The sequence below is a fragment of the Schistocerca piceifrons genome, chromosome 7, assembly GCF_021461385.2.
Source record: "Schistocerca piceifrons isolate TAMUIC-IGC-003096 chromosome 7, iqSchPice1.1, whole genome shotgun sequence".
Lineage (NCBI taxonomy): Eukaryota > Metazoa > Arthropoda > Insecta > Orthoptera > Acrididae > Schistocerca > Schistocerca piceifrons.
Window position 1 is genome coordinate 332,891,899 of NC_060144.1, and position 21,121 is coordinate 332,913,019.

Sequence of the window (21,121 nt, forward strand, 5' to 3'; positions counted from 1 at the left end):
AGCTCTGCGCACACCCTACGTGCGAGACCAGAAGTCTTCACCATCTCCGCCAGCTGCCTGTATGAACCGAGGATGGCCTCAGAACTCATGTGACAGCCGTTGTCAGTGCCGACGTGAACCACAACTTGCAGGCAACTGCACCATGCAAGCTTGTTGGCTGCAGGCAAGGCCACCTACACATCTCGGATGAGCAGCCCCCCCCCCCATCTCCCCTCCCAATACACTGAGTACTAATTGGCTTGCTTTCCAGCCCTGAACAGTATCTGCTGAAGGGGCTGCATAATGCGCCTAACTTTGGAGCACTGGATAACTGGTAAACCCCTCCCACCTGCTGAAGGAGTGGCCACTTGTCCACTCACAGGGTGAATGGGTGAGGCCAGTCGGCCAGTATCCACATTCCCCTCTGCCTCTAGTGACCCAAATGCGTCACCACCAGCCATTCATCCTGATGTGAGAGCGGATCCAACAATGAGTGCACTAGGAGGTGCTTCGAAAGCAGAACCCATGAGCAAAACAAGCAACATCTGAGGAATCCTAAGCGAAGTGCCAGATTCTATGCCACCGCTACACCCCGAGGTAGCAGCCTGAAAGTGACAGACCATAGCCAAAAGTGCACTTAGCTGTTCATGAAGCGCCAGCTCCTCCTGCATCTGCACACAGCATGCACATGTCCTAACCATCCTAACAAGATGAACTGAATAGTAAACTGTAAGAGTAGGCAAACTCCTAGAAATGCAACTTTCCGCCCTCCTTATGTGTCGCCAATGGATGCCGATATTTTAATGAGAGATGTAGCTGGCTGTTCAGTGAGTAACTATTGCACTACAGAATGAATGAATTTACACATACAAAAACACGGATTTAAACCTCTGAAACAGAAAATAGTGCACAAAATTAGATAAATATACTATGAGGAAAACGGAGAGAAAGAGAAACACTTAACTTTTCCTTCTGTAGACTTATATCAGCCAAGATCTGGAGTCTGACAGTCACTGACTGACTGAATAGATGACTTCGAACTGATTACCAATTTTATGCAACACCAAAACCTCTTACTGTTTTTAGTAACATATTCATTTGCACTTTGTTCAGCTTTTGTTTACCAGATAGGTTTTGACTTCTCTCAGATCTGTGATAAAGCTTTCTTTGTTTAAGTAGCAGTTTTCTAAGACCACTACTAAACCACGGTGGGTCATTGCCATCCCTTAAGACCTTGCTCGGAACGTATTTAAGGCAGTTTGAATCATGCTTTTGAATTTTTTCCGTTTGTGCTCCAAACCTTCGTTCCTGGCACTGAACATTTGATGTTACTCAGATACTCAGCAATTTGTATCCCGTCACTCGTGCTAAGCAAAAATTAAAATATTTTCTTAACTTTCGTAACATTCCTTAAACTGTAGTCACAGATGCTACCATAGGCATATGATCATTTATATCTTCGTAAACAATTTCTGATTTGAAAAGCTTGTGTGTGTTTGTTGCTAGGAGGTCTAAGTCACATTTGGAATCCGTGATAGCATCACTACATGTTATTCAATTCTTTACTGCAATAAATGTGCTGCCATTATTGTCAACTAAGCTACCCTTATGATAAATATTCCAATATGAATTTACGATTTCATTGCTATTCACTTTTGGTTTCAATCAACTTTATGCTCCTAATACAATCTGGGCGTTATAACCTTCAGTGGGACCCTAAAATGGATGCTCCTGCTGTTTACTAATACCATGTGGCTGATGTATCTTTGATTTCAGCAGGCGGTTCATCTCTGATCCCAAGGGAAGTTACTCTAACCTTAAAAACCCCCATGTGCAGACCTCACATAATCCGCTATCCTAGCATCCACCTTCTGTGAGCATAGCATGCCTGGTTTATTAAGGGGAACCCTACAACTCTCCCCCCGATACTGGAGATCGTTTGCATCTGGATGGCCTCTTTCCTGACCTGCCCCTGTTCCCCGAGGGGCTCCATTATTCGCCTAACATACGAGATCCCAATGGCTAGCATAACTGTCCTCTGCACCTGTTTGGATTGGGTTGGAAAATGACCCATTGGCCAAACATGAGAGGTGTCACACACTGGCTCAGAAGTGTCATCAACTGGGGTAGTATCTCATACCTGTTTTTAAGCTGTAAGGAGTCAGCCTTGCTGCCAGTTCTCTGTTTTGACTTCTGCCCAGAGACACTCAAACGCACCTTTATCCACCACTCATTCTCAAGTGAAGACAGGCTGGTAAGATGTTGCATATCAGAAGTAAAGTGACAACTGGGTTGCCAGGGCACCAACAGTTTCCCAGGTCTTGTCCCGATGTCACTGTAGCTTTGAGAGCAATAGGCAGAAGCCTGTTGACCATGGCTAGCATAGCTTCCAGCTTTTTAAGGACAATGGCCAATTTCCCTTGTGTCTGAAAACAACAAGTGCAGTGCTTATGCATATCATACTGTTTAAAAATTTGTATGAGACCTCAAAAAAATACAAACAAAGCCATCTGAACTCACTGAGGAAGAACAAAGAACCCCCGCCCCAACCCCTCCCCCCAAACCACTCCAAACCAGGCAGGAAATTACCCAACTGTGGCACTACTGAAGTTGGGATATGTGCAAGATATAAATGAGAAGATAAGAAGAAGAAACAGGCACTAAAATATGCTCCATAGAATTCTCTCTATAGCCTAAGATTGAAAGAAATGTACTGTGGGAGGGAGGGGGGGGGGGGGCAATAGCTTAGAGTAAGTTAGTGGCAACAACTTAGAGTAAGTTAGTAAACACTAGTCAAGACACTAAAATGCACAGGCACAATTTACTTCCTCACAGAACTGTGTTTGGAAACAGAAACTAACTAAATTAAATTACTGCGTATCAGACAAACTGCTACAGCTATAGGCACACTTCTCATCTCTGCAACAGCTGCTACAGATGATTCGGAGTGTGCTAAAGATTTGGCTGTGGTGTTCCTAAACGACTGTAATGTTGCCACCCCCTGGGGTTGGCAGGGTGGCTTTGGTACAGGAGGTAGCCCTAATAAATATGGCTATTAAAATACACACTTTACTTTACTCAGATATGTGCACTTGTCATACACAGATCAGTGAGAATGCCTGTTTCAGCATGTGTGCCAGCAAGGTGACAGCTAGTGCCCAGCAGGATGGTGCGTTCAGGATTGCTGACACCAGTGCCCAGTATGTGTCATGCGACCCAGTTAGCTCTGTTACATCACACGCGTGTTGTATTAGCAGTGCTCAAAGGCAGCCTGAGTTCTTGCAATAGCGTTCTGATGGATGGCTGTATCCTGCGAGAGGCCGTGTGAAGCGTGGCGGCACCTGCTTCATTGGTGGCAGAAGGCAGCTGCCTGCCTGGGCAGGAGTCCAACTCACTGATTGAGTGGGCCTGGGATAGCTCTGCCACACCCATGGCACCAAGTGTGGAAGGTGGACTGAGTACATGATGCAGCTACAGTCTGTCACTGTAGGTCCAAACTGGTGAATGTTGCCAGTGGCTTCGTGTCTATGAATGGCTGCAAATGATCTCAGAGTAGCTGAACGTAACCGTTCCCAGTCAATGGCCAGTTCAGTTGGACCAGATGATCCAGTCCACTTTAAGTAAACACAGCCCACACCATTAGAGTGCCACAACTTGCACAGTGCCTCATTGACAACTTTGGTCCTTGGTTTCATGGAATCTGTGCTGCACTTGAACACTGCCAACAGCCGTTACCAACTGAAATCGTGACTTATCTGACCAGTCCACAGTTTTCCAGTCATCTAGGGTCCAACCAAAATGGTCATGAGCCCAGCAGAGTCACTGTAGGCGAAGGCAATGTCATGCTGTTAGCAAACGCACTTGGGTCAGTCGTCTGCTGCCATAGCCTGTTAACACCAAATTTCACAACATTGTCTTAAAGGGTACATTCGTCGTACATCCCACATTGATTTCTGCGGTAATTTCAAGCAATGTTGCTTATCTGTTAGCAATGACAACTCTACACAAACGTTGCTGCTTTCAGTCATTGAGTGAAGGCTATTGGCCACTGTGTTGTCCATGGTGAGAGGTAACGACTGAAATTTGGTATTCTAGGAACAATCTTTAACACTGTGGATCTCAGAATACTAAATTCCCTAATGATTTCCAAAACAGAATGTCTTATGCATGTAGCTCCAACTACCATTCCATGTTAAAAGTCTGTTAATTCCTTTTGTATGGCCATAATCAAATCAGAAACCTTTTCACATGAATCACCTGAGTACAAATGACAGCTCCACCAGTGTACTGCTCTTTTATACCTTGATACTTTGTGTACTCGATACTACCACCATCTGTATATCTGCATATCACCAACCCATTACTTTTGTCACCTCAGTGTACGGTAAATTATTGGGTTTTGCTTTTCTTTCTTGTATTGCTCGTTTCTCAGAATATGACAGTTTGATGGGATATTTTTTCGTATTCCAGCCTTATAGTTTGGTTGTGAGTTAGTGAAGCCAACAAGTGTGACTGGAGGAAAACTGGCTGTGGTGCTGGATTGATATGTATCATAATCCTGTGATCGTTTTGGAAACCTTCTGGGATATTTTCGGAAAGTTCTGATTTCCATGATGGTGGTTAGGCAGGAACTTAACAGTACAGTTTAAATTTTATAACTTTTTTTTACTGCATACTCCACAATATGTTCCATTATGTGACCTTGTAAATTCATCCACTTGACAGCGTGACAACGTTTATCAAATCCTGTTTTATCATTGGTTCTGCCACCTTGTCTAGTCATTCAACTCTTGATCCTATCATGCACTGTGCAAGTATTTCCCAGCTGCATCCCACACTGGAAAAGCTGCTTACACCAAGAGCAGAGACAAGCCAGAACTTTGCCAGTGCTGTGATAGTCTCAGCTTCAGAAATTTTGACGTGAACTGTAGGTGTGCTATGAATATAGAGGGTGGTACACGATAAGTCCCCCCCCAAGAACCATGGACCTTGCCGTTGGTGGGGAGGCTCGCGTGCCTCAGCGATACAGATGGCTGTACCGTAGGTGCAACCACAACGGAGGGGTATCTGTTGAGAGGCCAGACAAACATGTGGTTCCTGAAGAGGGGCAGCAGCCTTTTCAGTAGTTGCAGGGGGCAACAGTCTGGATGATTGACTGATCTGGCCTTGTAACATTAACCAAAACGGCCTTGCTGTGCTGGTACTGCAAACGGCTGAAAGCAAGTGGAAACTACAGCCGTAATTTTTCCCGAGGACATGCAGCTCTACTGTATGATTAAATGATGATGGCGTCCTCTTGGGTAAAATATTCCGGAGGTAAAATAGTCCCCCATTCGGATCTCCGGGCGGGGACTACTCAAGAGGACGTCGTTATCAGGAGAAAGAAAACTGGCGTTCTACGGATCGGAGCGTGGAATGTCAGATCCCTTAATCTGGCAGGTAGGTTAGAAAATTTAAAAAGGGAAATGGATAGGTTAAAGTTAGATATAGTGGGAATTAGTGAAGTTCGGTGGCAGGAGGAACAAGACTTTTGGTCAGGTGATTACAGGGTTATAAATACAAAATCAAATAGGGGTAATGCAGGAGTAGGTTTAATAATGAATAAAAAAATAGGAGTGCGGCTTAGCTACTACAAACAGCATAGTGAACGCATTATTGTGGCCAAGATAGATACAAAGCCCATGCCTACTACAGTAGTACAAGTTTATATGCCAACTAGCTCTGCAGATGATGAAGAAATAGATGAAATGTATGACGAGATAAAAGAAATTATTCAGGTAGTGAAGGGAGACGAAAATTTAATAGTCATGGGTGACTGGAATTCGTCAGTAGGAAAAGGGAGAGAAGGAAACATAGTAGGTGAATATGGATTGGGGGAAAGGAATGAAAGAGGAAGCCGCCTTGTAGAATTTTGCACAGAGCATAACTTAATCATAGCTAACACTTGGTTCAAGAATCATAAAAGAAGGTTGTATACCTGGAAGAATCCTGGAGATACTAAAAGGTATCAGATAGATTATATAATGGTAAGACAGAGATTTAGGAACCAGGTTTTAAATTGTAAGACATTTCCTGGGGCAGATGTGGATTCTGACCACAATCTATTGGTTATGAACTGCAGATTGAAACTGAAGAAACTGCAAAAAGGTCGGAAGTTAAGCAGATGGGACCTGGATAAACTGAAAGAACCAGAGGTTGTAGAGAGTTTGAGGTAGAGCATAAGGGAACAATTGACAGGAATGGGGGAAAGAAATACAGTAGAAGAAGAATGGGCAGCTCTGAGGGATGAAGTAGTGATGGCAGCAGACGATCAAGTAGGTAAAAAGACGAGGGCTAATAGAAATCCTTGGGTAACAGAAGAAATATTGAATTTAATTGATGAAAGGAGAAAATATAAAAATGCAGTAAATGAAGCAGGCAAAAAGGAATACAAACGTCTCAAAAATGACATCGACAGGAAGTGCAAAATGGCTAAGCAGGGATGGCTAGAGGACAAATGTAAGGATGTAGAGGCTTGTCTCACTAGGGGTAAGATAGATACTGCCTACAGGAAAATTAAAGAGACCTTTGGAAAGAAGAGAACCACTTGTATGAATATCAAGAGCTCAGATGGCAACCCAGTTCTAAGCAAAGAAGGGGAGGCAGAAAGGTGGAAGGAGTATATAGAGGGTTTATACAAGGGCGATGTACTTGAGGACAATATTATGGAAATGGAAGAGGATGTAGATGAAGACGAAATGGGAGATAAGATACTGCGTGAAGAGTTTGACAGAGCACTGAAAGACCTGAGTCGAAACAAGGCCCCGGGAGTAGACAACATTCCATTAGAACTACTGATGGCCTCGGGAGAGCCAGTCCTGACAAAACTCTACCATCTGGTGAGCACGATGTACGAGACTGGCGAAATACCCTCAGACTTCAAGAAGAATATAATAATTCCAATCCCAAAGAAAGCAGGTGTTGACAGATGTGAAAATTACCGAACTATCAGTTTAATAAGTCACAGCCGCAAAATACTAACGCGAATTCTTTACAGACGAATGGAAAAACTGGTAGAAGCCGACCTCAGGGAAGATCAGTTTGGATTCCGTAGAAATGTTGGAACACATGAGGCAATACTGACCTTACGACTTATCTTAGAAGAAAGATTAAGAAAAGGCATACCTACGTTTCTAGCATTTGTAGACTTAGAGAAAGCTTTTGACAATGTTAACTGGAATACTCTCTTTCAAATTCTGAAGGTGGCAGGGGTAAAATACAGGGAGCGAAAGGCTATTTACAATTTGTACAGAAACCAGATGGCAGTTATAAGAGTCGAGGGGCATGAAAGGGAAGCAGTGGTTGGGAAAGGAGTGAGACAGGGTTGTAGCCTCTCCCCGATGTTATTCAATCTTGAGGAAGCAGTAAAGGAAACAAAAGAAAAAATCGGAGCAGGTATTAAAATTCATGGAGAAGAAGTAAAAACTTTGAGGTTCGCCGATGACATTGTAATTCTGTCAGAGACAGCAAAGGACTTGGAAGAGCAGTTGAACGGAATGGACAGTGTCTTGAAAGGAGGATATAAGATGAACATCAACAAAAGCAAAACGAGGATAATGGAATGTAGTCAAATTAAGTCGAGTGATGCTGAGGGAATTAGATTAGGAATTGAGACACTTAAAGTAGTAAAGGAGTTTTGCTATTTAGGGAGTAAAATAACCGATGATGGTCGAAGTAGAGAGGATATAAAATGTAGACTGGCAATGGCAAGGAAAGCGTTTCTCAAGAAGAGAAATTTGTTAACATCGAGTATAGATTTAAATGTCAGGAAGTCATATGTGAAAGTATTTGTATGGAGTGTAGCTGTGTATGGAAGTGAAACATGGACGATAACTAGTTTGGACAAGAAGAGAATAGAAGCTTTCGAAATGTGGTGCTACAGAAGAATGCTGAAGATAAGGTGGATAGATCACGTAACTAATGAGGAGGTATTGAATAGGATTGGGGAGAAGTTTGTGGCACAACTTCACCAGAAGAAGGGATCGGTTGGTAGGACATGTTTTGAGGCATCAAGGGATCACAAATTTAGCATTGGAGGGCACCGTGGAGGGTAAAAATTGTAGAGGGAGACCAAGAGATGAATACACTAAGCAGATTCAGAAGGATGTAGGTTGCAGTAGGTACTGGGAGGAGATGAAGCTTGCACAGGATAGAGTAGCATGGAGAGCTGCATCAAACCAGTCTCAGGACTGAAGACCACAACAATAACAACACGATAAATCACCTGATTTGTTTTATGAATAACACAATTGTTGTTGACAATATTTGTAATTTAATCATGTAGAAATAAAGAATACAGCTTTGAAATTCAACCTAATGAATCACATGTTCAATATGACTGCCGTTTTGGTTTACAACTTTTTCAAGTCGCACGCGTGCATTTGTGATGCCTCTCCGACACAAATCTTCTGGAATGCTGCGGCTTAACTCCACAGTGTTGGCCCTAAGTTGCACTGCATTTTTGGGGTTTCTGTGGTACACCCTCTCTTTAAGGAACCCCCAAGGGAAGAAGTCACATGGGTTAATATCTGGGTTGTGGGGAGGTCACATTCCTCCTCCTACATAACGTCCTGACATTCCTCCTCCTACATAGCGTCCTGGAAATCAGTTTTACAAAACCCTAAAGCCGTTGGCACACGGACCATGCTGTCGAACGTTAATGTTGAGCGTGCCAAGTTCAACGTGCTGCTGAACACTCAGCTCAGGAACGATGCGACTTGTGCATACGGTACGTGGGCCCCAACGTGGTATACCCGATTACAACGCACTGCAGCGGCAGTTGAGGGATGGTTCTAGTTTGTAAATCACATTGTTTACTCAACGGGCGCGTGTAAAATTCCCACGTTAGCTCTATTAAAACTCACATTTCCTCCATAGTCCACGAAAAGGAATGTACCATGTCCAATCAATAAGGACACAGACTTATAAAAGTTCCATTACAAAGAGTATGGTACAAATTTGGAATACTTCTCTGCATAAGATAAACGTTATTTCATCATTCCCACATTTTAGTAAAACCCCAAGGCCAGTCTTACTTGATCACTTTGCAACATGTGAATTACGAAACGTAAAAGAAAAAGGAGCAAAATATCTTCATACAAGTAGCACAAGCTGAGGGGAGAGCACTCGACTCTGCCACTTTTAAACCGACAGTATTTTGGTGGTACATTGACGACACTTTTATAGTGTGGCCTCATGGTCTGGACCGTCTCCAAGAATTTTTACGTCACATGAACTCCATACGTGAAAACATAAAGTTTACCATGGAGATAGAGAGAGATGGTTGTCTGCCATTTTTAGACGCCTTGGTGCGACGGAAGAGTGATGGCACACTTGGTCACTCGGTGTACAGAAAGCCCACTCATACAGACCTGTATCTACAAGCTACTAGTTGCCACCATCCAGCACAAATAATGGGCGTTCTCAAAACCTTGGTCCACCGTGCCCATACTATCTCTGACGCCGACAGTCTTCAGGCGGAACTGGAACACTTGCAAAAAGTATTTTTGAAGAATGGCTTTTCACCTAGGCAAGTGAACAGAGTGAGAGGAAGAGGAAGAGGCCTTCAGGTCGACTGTTTATCTACCATTTATTGGGAATATTTCTTTACAGATAGGCAGAATATTGAGAAAGTATCAAGTGAGAATCATCTTTCGCCCTCCTTCCAAAATTTCATCACTGGTGGGATCCGTTAAAGACGACTTGGGCCTGCGTAAACCAGGTGTTTACAAAATTCCGTGTGAATGCGGCAAATCGTATATAGGGCAAACAACACGAACTGTGCAGGAACGCATTGTGGAACACCAACGGCATACTCGCCTTCTCCAACCCACCAAGTCCGCAATTGCCGAACATTGTATTTCCACAGACCATTCCACGAATTACGACGACACAAAAATTTTGGCCCATACATCAAACTTTTGGAGCTCGATTATCAATGAATCTGTGGAAATAAGATTGTCTGACAACGAGACTCTCATCAGTCGAGATAGCGGTTATCAGCTGAACTCTGCTTGGAATCCTGTTATAGAGAAACTTCGTAGTCGACGTAGTTTTCTGCATAAAGATGGAAATCGACCTGACACCGATACGCCAGGCTTTCGCAGTGGAGGGCGCGAGGCGCAGCGCACGGAGCCGTTATGAACGCACACGCTGAGCAGCGCATGCGCAATGTCACCTCAGAAGGCTTTAAATAGCGGAGCTCAGCCCGTACTCGCCAGTAGTACTACAGTGGTACTCACCTGAAGATGGCCAGAAGACTCTGTGCCAAAATATCGTGGCAGGAAGTTACTGATATCCGGCAGTTCTCCCGTGTTTTTATGGAACAGCACAAGCTGTCCTGTAGATTAAGCCAATCGAACAAAGTCACCCCTCAAAAAAAGGTGAACTTATATTTACATAACATCAAATATTATAGCGTATACTTATATTAAACTAATAATAAAGTATCAGAACCTAATAAAAATGGGAATGTTAGGAAAAAAATTGGTAGTGTTAAAACGGGAACCACTACCCCATCAAAGAACTACCTACGGGACAGTGACGGCTACTCGTTACGTCAAACCACCAACACATGCTATCTGTCTAATAGTATTATGTTAGCCGTTGCTGAAAATGTTAATCGTAGATAATTATGTTACTAATTGACTACAAGTCAAAGCCACTCGAACTGCTTTAATGTTTTGTGGCAAACGTACGGTATGCACATGTGGCTGCTGACATTCCAAAACAGATCCAGTACCTTTGAATTTTAGATGTAATCTGCATGTTGTCCGTGGGCTGGGAGCCCACCGTGTGCCGAAATGAGCACGAAACTTTGCGTGACGGCCAACCGTCCTTTGTCCGCCGTCGCGGCAAACTGAAATGGCGGACTCACAATGAAAGCAATGAACTCGCAATGACATCTGGCATAATTTCCATAAGCTGCATGAAGTTGGGCACACAATTTGAAAGCTATTGCCCCAATAGTATACTTGTAGGATCAGAATTCAATCAGGAGACTTACCATGTTCCACCCTGTTTCAGGCATACACAGTACACTGAAAGTAGTTGTTATGGGGATTTGCTAGTGCAATTCCAGGGCTATCAGCTCCTAAACAAAGAACAAAATTTAATTGCTGTGAAACTGGTTGGGAATGTTAAGATTTTAGTACATATGTGCTTACATATTCTCAATGAAAACCTAGTTTCACCTTTCTCTAAGAAATCGGTGATGTTCTTATAATCCTATGTACGAAACACCCAGTGGAACCTGAGATACAACTTACACAAGATACATAATGGATGATTAGGTTAAATGTCAAATGAGGAGGAATCTTTAATAACAGTATGATTATTTGATTAGTAAGTAATAAAAGTGTCTTCTTGACATTGTATGTGGAACTGCTCTGCAATTCACTTTTATAGTATTTGTTTGTTTGGTTTGTTTGTGTATGTTTGTGTGCGGAAGGGCAGGGGAGGGGGGGGAAGCGCATTTGTGTTTAGTCATTTTTAACAGGTTTGTGTGGCTCAAGAAAAGAATAATGAAATTAGTGAATAAGACTGGAACTGTCCTCAAGCCAACTAAGAATGGAATGGGATAACAACATAAAAATGAAAATGTGTGCTGGAGCTGTGTTTTGCTTTGGTGTTCACATACGTATTTTGAGGTGGATATTCTGAAGTTGTGGTTACCGGTGAGTTTAAACTGTTTTGTTAATATTTTATTGCAACCTAGAACCCCATCAAAACAGAGTCTGGCAGATAGACATTTACCAAAAAGTGATGTATGTAGGTGAGCAAGTTGCACAGTTTTGTTTCTATTGAAATATGTACTGACAGAATGTTACATTTCATAACAGAATTATCGTTAGGCATGGATACTGGTAATGGAAATTACACATCAGAAAGGAAGTGGCTTTTGCAGGGAAACTGAGATACACAATCCTTTAGGGTGTTCAGAATACAACTCTATTGGATGTTATGGGTCCAGGAGAAATTTACAAATCTTACCAAATTAACAGCTAGGCAAAGCAAAAGGCAAATTTTTCACTTGCATTTGCTATAATATTTCATGAGGTATGATGTCTCAGAGAAGTGTGCTGTCAATTGTCAGCATCAGATTTGTAATAAGAAGTGTATGGCTGCCCCAGCAGTTCAGCTTTTTATAATAAAGCTATGTACATTTTCTGCAGTTGAGGGCAGGACTGTTAAGGTTAACCAAATTTTATTAAGTTGTCAGGTGCCATACTTGTTTCTTACTGTTGTTGCATAACTTTTTGCAATCATTGATGTTTTAGAACTATATTGGAGCAGTACCATTTGTTGAATATGAAATTTCATTGTTTCAGGTTCTACCTTAGGGAAAAAGAACGAGTCAACGATGCATTATGGACTGACACTTTCACGATGGATCCACAACTTATCCGTGACTATTTCTACAGATTTCTGTATCAGCCAAAGGACCGGGAATATCCTGATCTGTGCCAGTTACCAGATTTAAATGAACAAACACTCTTAGATAACCTGAAGGCAAGGTTCAATGGAGGGCATATATATACTTATGTAGGGTCCATACTTATTGCACTCAATCCCTTTAAGGTAATTTAAATTGAGTATTTTTCTATCATCCAACAAAAATTTGAATAATCGTAGGTTGTTGGTGTTGGGTTTTTTTATTTTTTAGCGTGTGCGTGCGTGCGTGCGTGCGTGCGCGTGTGCGTGTGCGTGTGTGTGTGTGTGTGTGTGTGCGTGTGCGTGTGCGTGTGCGTGTGCGTGTGGGGGGGGGGGGAGGGGGAGAAAAGTCAGTGTTTGTTCTTTTTCCTCCCCTATCAATATAATGAAAACAGACGCTCCTATTCCAGAGCTGTGACCAATCTCAGCTTTCACTGTGACGTGTTCATTCTCATGGATCAGTCTCGTGAGTACTCAACAATTGCTGTACTATCTAGGAGAAACATTTGTCGTTTTCCTTGTTCTGCGTTCAGTAACTATATTAGAAAGTTACTGCGTACATTGAGAGAGCTGCAAGAAATATTTTAATGAAACCAATCAAAAGTACAATTTTGTTAGAAGTCAGCTGTTAATTCGAAAGTGAGATCATTCCTGATAAATTCTCAAAAAAATCTTTAAAAAATGTTGGGTCTATGTAAAATTAGTTAATGGAACAAAATCTGCTTTCCAGATGCTTCCTTCAGTTGTCATTTGGGTGGGACGGGGGATACATCAATAATTGAACAAGGAATTAAAAATCAGTCCACGCCACTAGCCAGACGGAAGGCCACCATATGTGATTACGTACCTGTCATATTCTGTATCAAATATGAACAGTTGACTGTTTTCGAACTGTTTCTTGTAGATCTCTGGAATACTAAAACACAGTAAGTGATTGCAAGAAGGTGCAGGTTCTAATCCAGAAGAAGGATGTAGAACAGGCGTGCACAACTGTATGCTTACCGCACTCCATCAATATGTTGTTGAGTTAAGGGGTTCATTGTACTCATTTATGGTAATGATGTTTCTGGATACTGAACAACTTCACTGCAGGAAACAACATATTTTCAGCAAGCAGTAATTGTGTCTGAGATTGAACTCCCCATGTATACTCCCTACAACACTGTCTGAAACCATCCAGGTGAGCTGATAACAACTTCCCTAAGCACTTTTTCTGGTACCATTGTAAGGGAGTGGAAAATTTGATTGTGAGATAGGGCTGGAATTCAATAATAGGAAAAGGAAGAGAGAGAGAAATAGTAGGAGAATATGGACTGTTGGAAAGGAATGAAAGAGGAAGACACCTGATGGAATTTACCACAGAACATAATTTAATTATTGCTAACACTTGGTTTAAGTATAATGAAAGAAGGTTGCGTACATGGAAGAGATCTGGAGATACCTGAAGGTTTCACGTTGACAATATGACTGTAAGACAGATTTTGGAACCAGATTTTAAACTGTAAGACATTTCCATAGGCAGATGAGGCCTCTGAACATAATTAATTCACTTGAATTACATACTGAAAGTGAAGAAATTCCAAAAAGATATGAACTTAACGAGTTGAAACCTGAATAAGTTGAAAGAACCAGAAGTTTTTAAGAGTTTCAAAGGGAGCATTAGGTAGTGATAGTCTGGTACAGAGGAAAGGAACACAGTAGAAGATGAAATGTGCAGCTTTGAAAGACAAAATTGTGAATGCAGGAGAGGATCAGGTAAATAAAAAGACAAGGCGTAGGAGAAATCGTAGGATATCACAGCAGGTATCAAATTTAATTGATGAACAAAAAATGCAGCAAACAAAGCAGGCAAAAGGGAATACAACCATGTAAATAATGAAACTTCAGAAAGTACAAAATGGCCAAGCTGGAATGGCTGGAGAATAAATGAAAGTGCATAGAACCATGCACATCTAGGAGAAGATAGATACTGCCTTCAGAAAATTAAAGACATCTTTATAGGAAAGAGAAGCAGCTGTATGAACATCAAGAGCTCAGATTGAAATTTAATACTAAGCCAAGAAACTGAAGCTAAAAGATAGAAGGGAGATGTAGGGGTAACACGAGGAAAAGGAACATAAAGAAAATATTACAGAAAGGAAAGAGGAAGTAGATGACAATGAAATGGGAGATGTGGTACTGTGAGAAGAATTTGACAAAGTACTGAAACACCTGAGTGGAAACAAGGCCTGTGGAGTAGATGACATTCCCTCAGAACTACTGATATGCTTAGGAAAGTCGGCTATGACAAAATTATTCCACATGGTGTGCAAGATGTATGAGGTGGGCAGAATATCCTCAGACTTCAAGATCAATGTAATAGTCCTAGTACAAAGAAAGCAGATGCTGATTGTTGTGAACATTACTTAACCTTCAATCTTCTAAGTCATGGTAGTAAAATATTGACCCAAATTATCTACAGAAGAATGGAAAAAGATGTTGAAGTCTACTTGCAGATATCCCCTGTGGTGTCTGGGGGCTAGAATAGACCTGTGGCCCTTCCTTGCCTGTTGTAAGAGGCGACTTATAGGAGTCTTTTTATTTGGCTATGTTTTTATCTTGGTATGTTGACTATACTTTGGACTTCTGAAGGTTTTTGATCTTTCTGCTTCTGCCTCCCTCCCCCCCTTCACCCCTCGCACACTCATCACACCTTTTTTGGCTTTTTAAATTCTTGTCCCCATTTTGGGTTTGACCTCCAGCCTCCAAATTTTACAGAAGTGCAGGTCGTTTGGGAAGGACACCTTACTGCGGTGCATTAACTCTCCACTGTGCACTGTTATCGTTTGCACCTACCAAACAAGTGGATATACCTTTGCATCCGAAATCTAGTGTGGTGGCCAGTCCATCATGGTGGAATTGTCATGTACACTCTCGGTGGTGGCCCCCTGACAACATAGGGATTGCACTGTTGATGCCTGAGCTGTAACCTCTCCATGTCAGCCAAGGAGTAGGTGCCTGTCAGTTTTGATGTACCCAGACTCCGGGCAACAGCTACTGTGCCAGGTGGCCTTTACCTTGGCAGGGTGGCACCCATGGGGACAGCCTCTGATCAGAGTGAATGGCATTGGGGCGAATGGTTTGCAGTGAAACGGATCAAACTTAATGGTGGCTGTGGCAACACGGCTGTTTCAACAATCAGGAACAGTGATTTTAATGCAGAGGCTTGCAGTCTTACGGCATTTCCATTTTTGGCCATGCCTCAAGACAAGAGCCAGGTGAGGAGAAATGGGAGTGGACAGTTTCTTGATTTATTCCTGAATGGATAGCTGATCTTTCATTACAATGAAGCCACTTTTTTTCATTGAAAATATTGAAGACCGGTTTGGGGAGGTTGGAGCAATAGAAAATATGAGAAATGGTTCTTTACTGATCAAAACAACACATGCCAACCAATTGTGGGCACTGCAGGCCTGCATAAAAATAGAAGATGAACCAGTCACCAGCTCAGTAGAATTCCCAATGTTATCTCCCATCAGGACCTAACTCTACAAACTGATGAAGAGCTGTGTACTAATCTGGGATGGTGCGGTTTTGTCCACAGCATCCAGAAGGGACCCAAGGATAATTGAGTGGGCACTGGAGCTTTCATCCTGGTCTTTGACGGCAGTATTTTGCCTGAGAGGGTTAAAGTCATGGTTTATAGGTTTGCCTTATTATTCTCCTCTGATGAGATGTTTTAGGTGCCAGAGGTTCAGACACATGTCCTCCCACTGTTCTAAAGAGGATATCTGTCAGGCATGTGGGTTGGCATCCCATGGGGGTGGCCCTTGTGATCAAACCCCTCAATGTGTCAACTGTCCGGAACCACACCCTCCTTGTTCACTGCAATGTTCAGTGTTTAAGAGGGAGAAAAAAATCAAGAGTATAAAACACTTGACTGCCCACCTTATCAAGATGCAAATAAAAAGTTTGAGAGACTTCATCTGACTGATGTGGTCTCCAATTTTGTGATTGTTGTCCCACAGTCCAAACCTCACTTGATGAAAAGGTCTCGCATGGCACCTCCTGATCATGGTCATATTCTGGGGCCTGCCCCAAAGTTGGGGAGGGAGTGTCAGCTCCCATGCCCCCTGCACCTGTAGCACAGGTGTTTCCCATGCCATTGGTGCAGCCAGGGATGCCCAGTCATCCTCTGGCGGCGATAGGGACAAGGACACATGTCGAGCTACTCACCTCTCAAGACAAGGGCAAGCAGCCATAGGCTGCGAGCAGAATAAAGGATGGTCCTCTTCGCTCCTGGAAGATAAAATGAGGAAAATCTTCACAGAAATTGAAGTCTCACAAGGATAAGAAGGAAGATAAACTACTTTCTAAGACTTCAGGTGTTCCTCTCTCCATCCCTGCAAAGGTTGAGCCTATGCACCTTATTTTCCACTTTCTGAGACCAGGTTCCAATGCTCCTTCAATGGAACTCTAATGGCTACTATTGCCATCTTGTCAAACTCCGTCATTTACTGGCTGCTTGTTCCATAATTGGCATAGCAGTACTGGAAATGCAGTTTACAGCAATACAGGGTTATTACAAATGATTGAAGCGATTTCACAGCTCTACAATAACTTTATTATTTGAGATATTTTCACAATGCTTTGGACACACATACAAAAACTCAAAGTTTTTTTTAGGGATTCACAAATGTTTGATATGTGCCCCTTTAGTGATTCGGCAGACATCAAGCCGATAATCAAGTTCCTCCCACACTCGGCACAGCATGTCCCCATCAATGAGTTCGAAAGCATCGTTGATACGAGCTTGCAGTTCTGGCACGTTTATTGGTAGAGGTGGTTTAAACACTGAATCTTTCACATAACCCCACAGAAAGAAATCGCATGGGGTTAAGTCGTGAGAGTGTGGAGGCCATGACATGAATTGCTGATCATGATCTCCACCACGACTGATCCATCGGTTTTCCAATCTCCTGTTTAAGAAATGCCGAACATCATGATGGAAGTGCGGTGGAGCACCATCCTGTTGAAAGATGAAGTCGGCGCTGTCGGTCTCCAGTTGCGGCATGAGCCAATTTTCCAGCATGTCCAGATACACATGTCCTGTAACGTTTTTTTTTTTTTTTTTTTTTTTTTTTTTTTGCAGAAGAAAAAGGGGCCGTAAACTTTAAACCGTGAGATTGCACAAAACACGTTAACTTTTGGTGAATTGCGAATTTGCTGCACGAATGCGTGAGGATTCTCTACCGCCCAGATTCGCACATTGTGTCTGTTCACTTCACCATTAAGAAAAAATGTTGCTTCATCACTAAAAACAAGTTTCGCACTGAACTCATCCTCTTCCATGAGCTGTTGCAACCGCGCTGAAAATTCAAAGCGTTTGACTTTGTCATCGGGTGTCAGGGCTTGTAGCAATTGTAAACGGTAAGGCTTCTGCTTTAGCCTTTTCCGTAAGATTTTCCAAACCATCGGCTGTGGTACGTTTAGCTCCCTGCTTGCTTTATTCGTCGACTTCCGCGGGCTACGCGTGAAACTTGCCTGCACGCGTTCAACCGTTTCTTCGCTCACTGCAGGCTGACCCATTGATTTCCCCTTACAGAGCATCCAGAAGCTTTAAACTGCACATACCATCGCCGAATCGAGTTAGCAGTTGGTGGATCTTTGTTGAACTTCGTCCTGAAGTGTCGTTGCACTGTTATGACTGACTGATGTGAGTGCATTTCAAGCACGACATATGCTTTCTCGGCTCCTGTCGCCATTTTGTCTCACTACGCTCTCGAGCTCTCTGGCGGCAGAAACCCGAAGTGCGGCTTCAGCCGAACAAAACTTTATGAGTTTTTCTACGTATCTGTAGTGTGTCGTGACCATATGTCAATGAATGGAGCTACAGTGAATTTATGAAATCGCTTCAATCGTTTGTAATAGCCCTGTACATCCCCCTGTTCTGAAAAATTACAAACACTGCTGTACCAATTGCATTAATGTTGAGAGAGTGTCCAGTGGGGTTTGTACTCTCATGTGCTCAGTATTTTCAGTGAGCAGAAGCCTCTTACACTGAACAAGAGGCCGTGGCTGTTAGTGTCTACCTGTCAGTTTGGATGACAATCTGTAATGTTTATCTACTCCGAGGAGGACCCTTCCATTACAAAGAACTGTTAGAGTTACTGCAACGGCTGCCTGCCCCCTTCCTCTTACTGGGGAACTTTAATGCTCATAATACTCTGTGGGGCGGTGACACTACATCTCGTAGAGGCCAAGCACTAAAACACCCCCTTTCAGAATTGCACATCTGCTTGCTTAACACTGGAGCTGCAACGATTATCACTCTGTTCCTGGCCACTTGGTGCTTTGACTCAATCTGGTTAAATGAAAAAGAAAGGAAAGGGAAAGCCCATTTGATGTACAGGCTAATCTCCTACTCCCTATCTCTTTGTCCATTTTCTCCTCCTCCCCTTCTCTTTGTACATCTGCTCTTCCTTTCCCCTCTCTGTGTCCGCCTCCTCCTCCTCCCCCTCCCCCTCTCTCTCCCTCCATCTTCTCCTGCCTGTCTCTCGTTGTCCATCTCCTCCTTTCCACTTTTTATGTCCATTACCTCCCATCCCTCAGTCCATGTTCTCTTCTCCCCTCTCTCTGAACTTGAGCCTTGTTTACTGTTACAGCAAATACATATTTGCAGTAATATTCTAATCATAAGCTGATAAGCAATAAATACAACTTTCACGTATATATAATTGGTGTATTGTGTAAAAACTTTAAATAAATTCCTCAAGACTTTTTTGAGATTTGTGGTAATATCATTTCGCCTTTATAAATTATATATATATATGTGTGTGTGTGTGTGTGTGTGTGTGTGTGTGTGTGTGTGTGTGTGCGCCTATTCGAATGCAATATTTGTGAAAATTTCAAAGCAGTTGGTAAAGAACTTAAAGAGATTTAGGGTTTTGAGCAAATGAACATTTACATTTTTATTTATGTAGTTGATGAATTTGAAAATAGGTAACATGTCTGACTAAATTTGAAAGCTTGATGTATATTATTATAGCTGTTATGGCATCTTTTTGAAAATAATATTAAGTTTCCAAATTTAATAAACTGCGTGATCATTGAATAATGTCATCTAAAGGAAGTTAACAGTAGCATCTCTTGGTCTCATAAATTAACATTAGAACTTGTATCCCTGTCGACTGTGTAATAGCCGTAGTTGGTTAGTTGCATATATTTTATAATTTTTGAGCTATGCATTACAAACTTTTAAGAGTCTTCTCAGTGTCTCATTATTATTCCTGTGGCATTTTAAGACCAAGTGGTACTTCATGTTACGACATGTTTGAATGCAGTTTGCAATGCAGAATCATTATCTTATGTTTCAGTTTCATCCAATCTACAATCCGAAGTATGTTAAACTGTATCAGAACCGACGGTTGGGTCCAGAGTTGCCCCCACACATATTTGCAGTGGCAGATGCAGCATATCACTGCATGTTAAAAGAAAGGCGGAATCAGTGCATAGTAATTAGTGGTGAAAGTGGTTCTGGAAAAACTGAAAGTACAAATTTTCTACTCCATCATCTGACAGCACTTAGTCAAAAGGGGTGTCATGGCAGTGGAGTGGAGCAGACAATACTCAGTGCTGGTCCTGTACTTGAGGTTGGTTATAATTCTTGACATTCCTTTCATAGAACTGATAATTTACTTTGTGTTCTTACAAATTACAGCAACATAATTCAGATTAGTATTTGATCTATATATATAATAGATGACGTTTAGATGAAATGTTAAAAGTAAAGACAGTATTTATGAAAAATTGTGAGAATGATAAGGACTAGATAGACATTGAGGAATATCTTCTCTTCATGTATTTCTTCATTTTATGAAGCATCTCAACATTTTGATGAATAACGCTTTTAATAATATTGAAAGAATGTGTAAGAGTAACTATACCTTTGCTAAAAAAATTACACATTTAGTGTTATAATAGAATTTAAACTGTTAAATAGCAAAAAGTAATGTGTAGTATACATCATTAGTCCATTGGGTACAAAACTTTCATAAGAAGTTTTGCTAAGAAGGTTAGGAAGATGTGGCAGAATAAATAGTTATTAGTATCACCATGTTTGGAGAGTGCTGTTGCTCCTGAACAGTAAAAATAAAAAGTCTAGCAGAAGAAATGGCTCTTTTAGATTGTAAAGCAACCTGCATGCAAACAAATTGAAATGATAGTGGTGGCCCCTTTCATGAGGAGTGTGACATGTGCATTTAATTGCACAGAAAGTGATAATGGCTAAAATTTGAATAGCCCATCATGTATGTAGGAGCCAGTCATATTACAGACTGAACAGTACTGCTCATAAAAGTGAAGAACGTTTGTAATTGTAATTAAGGGAGCTAAGGAGGATGGGGGAGGGGGGGTTGTATTGACAGCACAAAGGTCACATTCTCCAAAAACACAAAAGAAAATCTGCCTCATATTATGTCTTTGATTTCATATGTGGAAAGGGCACTTGAAGTTTTGAGGTGAGTTTAAGGGCAGAACAGCAATAAGAAATAGTTAATATTGCAGCACTTAGTACAGTGACGTCGAAGTGTGGTGGGGTAATCCACTGGGTAATGGATAACCAGCTGCATGACACCGGGATTGGGATCGAATACCTCTTTTGACAATTATTCCCTGTTTTAATGCATTAATT

General features: G+C 41.9%; 1 protein-coding gene across 1 annotated transcript in view; it reads left to right on the forward strand.

Moving 5' to 3' along the window:
* The window catches only part of LOC124804595 (unconventional myosin-IXa-like), a 348,200-nt gene that overhangs the window by 10,835 nt on the left and 316,244 nt on the right, over positions 1-21,121 (forward strand). Inside the window, exons 2-3 of the mRNA XM_047264786.1 lie at positions 12,348-12,597; positions 19,806-20,081. Coding sequence (XP_047120742.1) covers positions 12,348-12,597; positions 19,806-20,081 — 526 coding nt within the window. The remainder of the gene's footprint in view (positions 1-12,347; positions 12,598-19,805; positions 20,082-21,121) is intronic.